The sequence below is a fragment of the Sinocyclocheilus grahami genome, unplaced genomic scaffold (genome assembly GCF_001515645.1).
Source record: "Sinocyclocheilus grahami isolate Dianchi unplaced genomic scaffold, SAMN03320097.WGS_v1.1 scaffold1473.1, whole genome shotgun sequence".
Classification (NCBI taxonomy): domain Eukaryota; kingdom Metazoa; phylum Chordata; class Actinopteri; order Cypriniformes; family Cyprinidae; genus Sinocyclocheilus; species Sinocyclocheilus grahami.
In genome coordinates this window covers 157182-161201 of record NW_015506652.1, presented here as the reverse complement: position 1 = coordinate 161201, position 4020 = coordinate 157182, and the positions used below count along the sequence as shown (strand labels likewise).

Sequence of the window (4020 nt, the reverse complement as noted above, 5' to 3'; positions counted from 1 at the left end):
CTGTTCTTCAGAGAAATCCGCCAGCTCCCACAAATTCTTTGGTTTTCCAGCATTTTTGTGTATTTGCACCCTTTCCAACAATGACTGTATGATTCTGAGAGGAAAAACCATGCATTAAGGGCCGGGTGGTGAAAACTTTTTGAATTTAAAGATCAAGATTCAACTATTATTTTCTCTTGTGGACAATATGTAAACATCTTTTATGTGAAATATCTAATTAAGGGCAGTACTAAATAAACAATAACATGCATTTTGTATGATCCCTCTTATTTTGGTAAAATAATTAACATTTTGCAGATTCTGAAAGGGGGGTGTAAACTTTTGACCTCAACTGTAGTATGACTAAATTGCCAAGATTTACCTCACCCGTTGACATTAACTTTCTTAAATGATGTAAATTCACACATAAAACATTGCTGTTGCTCGAGAATTCAGGGTTATTTCAAAATCAAAGTCATTGCAATGAAAACCACAAAGCTTGAGGAGAGAACAAGGGTGAGGCGTTCAGAGCAGATGCTGAATATCTGTGGTTTCGGGTCTGTCGAAAGCTGCGATTAGCTGCACGCTGTGTTGCGTCTTCTGACCGTTTCAGTGTTTCTCAGCTGAAGACTTCTGATGCTGCTGCTGCTGATGAAGACGAGCTTCTGTAAAGAACAACAACAAATGTAAACATCACTGTGAAGGATCTGTATGAAACATGTTATTTTTAGAGAATTGTCATTGCACTGAATGGCTGAAAGTGACAATTATAATCTGAATTTTCTGGTCGGGATGCATCAGTTCACTTGGAAATGAAGTTGTAAGTAATAATGCATTTCAATATTTGATTTTATGAACGTCTTGTTGCTTTTGAGTGAAGTTCTGTAAAGTTGGTCTAAAATGTTTCAAAAGGGGACATTGTCAAATGCAGAATGAATGGAATAAAAACAAAAAGACGAAAATGCACATGAAACAAAACAAAAACAGCCTAGCTTCAAAACACCAATTCATAAAATAGAACAAAACATGAAACAAACCCACCATCAAAACTCAAAATGTAAATAAAGCAACTTAAATGCAAACTTAAACAAAAAAAGTATTAATTATAATCTGATTTTCTGGTCAGGATGCACCAGATCACCTGGAAAATAGGTCATTTTGCTGATACAATAATAATACATTTTAATATTAGATTTTGTTAACTTTTAGTTACTGAAGTGTTAAAATAAAGTGTCAATATAGAAATGAAAATGGGTGAAGTTGGTTTAGATGGTTTAAAATGTTTAAAAAGACACATTGAGAGATGCAGAAGTATTGGAATGATGGAATCAGAAACCAGATGAAAACACACACACACATGCATACGCACACACACACACACACACACACGCACACGCACACACACACACATGCACGCACACGCACACACACACACATGCACGCACACGCACACACACACACATGCACGCACACGCACACACACACACATGCACGCACACGCACACACACACACACGCAGACGCGCACACACACACAAATGCATACACACACACACACACACACACGCACACACACGCACACACACACACATGCACACACACACGCGCACACACACGCATACACACACGCGCACACACACGCATACGCGCACACACACACATGCATACGCACATACGCACACACACACACACACACATGCATACGCACACACACACACACACACACACGCACACGCACACACACACACACGCATACGCGCACACACACACAAATGCATACACACACACACACACACACACACGCACACACACGCACACACACACACATGCACACACACACGCGCACACACACGCATACACACACGCGCACACACACGCATACGCGCACACACACACATGCATACGCACACACACATACGCACACACACACACACATGCATACGCACACACACACACACGCACATGCACACACACACACGCATACGCACACACACACACACATACGCACACACACACACACACACGCGCATACGCACACACACACACACACACACACACACGCATACGCACACCAATAAAGAAGCTTTATTTTTAAGAGTATAGGAACATCAACGATTGGTCATTTACTGTTTGACTTCAAAAAAGTGCAAAATTAATTTTCAAAGTTAAAGTTGGTTTAGATGAGACATGGTGGGACGCAGAAGTATTAGAATGATATTCCATAAAAAAACTAACTGTAATCTGATAGAGCATTTTAAAACGTAATATAATCTAATTACAAGAACTACACTTTTGTTCTAGATTTATGGAGAGGTGGACCAGGGCTCATTTGAGATGTTTCCACTAACACAAACAGCATCAATCCATGATGTTTGACACATCCATACATCCATAGTCTGAGTGTGTTAACCAAGTATAATTAACTAATTATACACATCAATTATATATATCTCAAAATTTATTAAAAATGCAAATGCTCATTTAAGTATATTTTCAAAGCATAATACAAATGCAAACAGTTCAGCATTTATGTGTTTAAAGTATAGGCATAAATCTTATTTATTCATAATTCATTCGTAATTTAATTTGTTGAAATTATTAATAGTTTGATGCTTGACAAGCTACAGCTTCTCCATGTAAGCACATTTTCTGCAGTTTCTTGTTTGTTTAACATTGACACAATCATATAGCACAACAATATTTTTTATTACAGATTTTTTAGCACTCAATAATGAGGAAAACTGTAAGAGCTGACCTCAATTCTTACTTGTACAGTTATCTTTTAAAGAAGCAGCACTCTCACTGCATTTCTGCATACCGTTTACCGAGGGAAAGCTCACTTAGCCTGAATCACATACTTTCAGGAAAAATGGACCAAATGGGTCTACCAGGATTACAGCAGAGACATTCACCGACATACTTTCAAATAAATCATCTCCAGGAGCTTCTGTACAACCTAAAAGCTTCTTTTATGACGCTTCTATTTAAACAAAGTATAGTGAGTGTGAAATATAGAGATATCCGTAGATCCAGTGTGTCTAGAGGACAAGCGAAAAAATGGTTTGGATTGTCAGATGGACTATCGGAGCAAGCAGTTTGGAAGAGTCTCTTACTGTGGTGTATTTGATGAACACAGAGGGCATTACAGGTATTAAGGGGGCAGAAGGGCAATAAGCACTTCTCTCTGCCTCTCTTGTGAAGAGAGTAAGAGGCAAGTAGCAGAGCAGCAAGTGAATCATGGATTGGCATTGCAACTCAGCCTGTTCCGTTCTAAAAATGTCTCTGGGTCAAACACACACACAAATGCATACACACACACACACACACACACACACACACACGCATACGCACACACACACACACACACGCATACGCACACACACACACACACACGCATACGCACACCAATAAAGAAGCTTTATTTTTAAGAGTATAGGAACATCAACGATTGGTCATTTACTGTTTGACTTCAAAAAAGTGCAAAATTAATTTTCAAAGTTAAAGTTGGTTTAGATGAGACATGGTGGGACGCAGAAGTATTAGAATGATATTCCATAAAAAAACTAACTGTAATCTGATAGAGCATTTTAAAACGTAATATAATCTAATTACAAGAACTACACTTTTGGAATCTGATTACGTAATCCAGATTACATGTAATCAGTTACTACCCGGCACTGATAATATTACATTCCAATATTTGATTTTATTTTATGTTAGTCTAAAAACAAAGCTAATGAACTTACTAAAAGTGTGCTCCAAAATTGTGAGTCAGCCACTTCAAAAAGCATATGAACTATTTTACCATAATAATCTTGTAAGATTAGCTAATTCCATTGTTTCTGAACCTAATGTGTTGTATAATGAATTTGTATTGTTGCCATCTAATCGACATTATAAGGTCCCAAGATACAGCCGAATTAAGTTAAAGAATTCATTTGTACATCAAGCTGTATTAGCGCTGAATAACTCATATAAAAAGTGTAGCGTCTGGACCAATCCAACACACTATATATTCTCTTTTTATATGACAAATACTCTG

The 4020-nt window shown here is 37.8% G+C and overlaps 1 protein-coding gene across 1 annotated transcript in view; it reads right to left on the bottom strand.

Annotated features, from left to right (window-relative positions):
- Nucleotides 1-278: 278 nt before the first annotated feature.
- LOC107570542 (anosmin-1-like) overlaps nt 279-4020 on the bottom strand; it is a 27662-nt gene continuing 23920 nt past the window's right edge. Inside the window, exon 7 of the mRNA XM_016256770.1 lies at nt 279-644. Coding sequence (XP_016112256.1) covers nt 589-644 — 56 coding nt within the window. The 3' untranslated portion in view covers nt 279-588. The remainder of the gene's footprint in view (nt 645-4020) is intronic.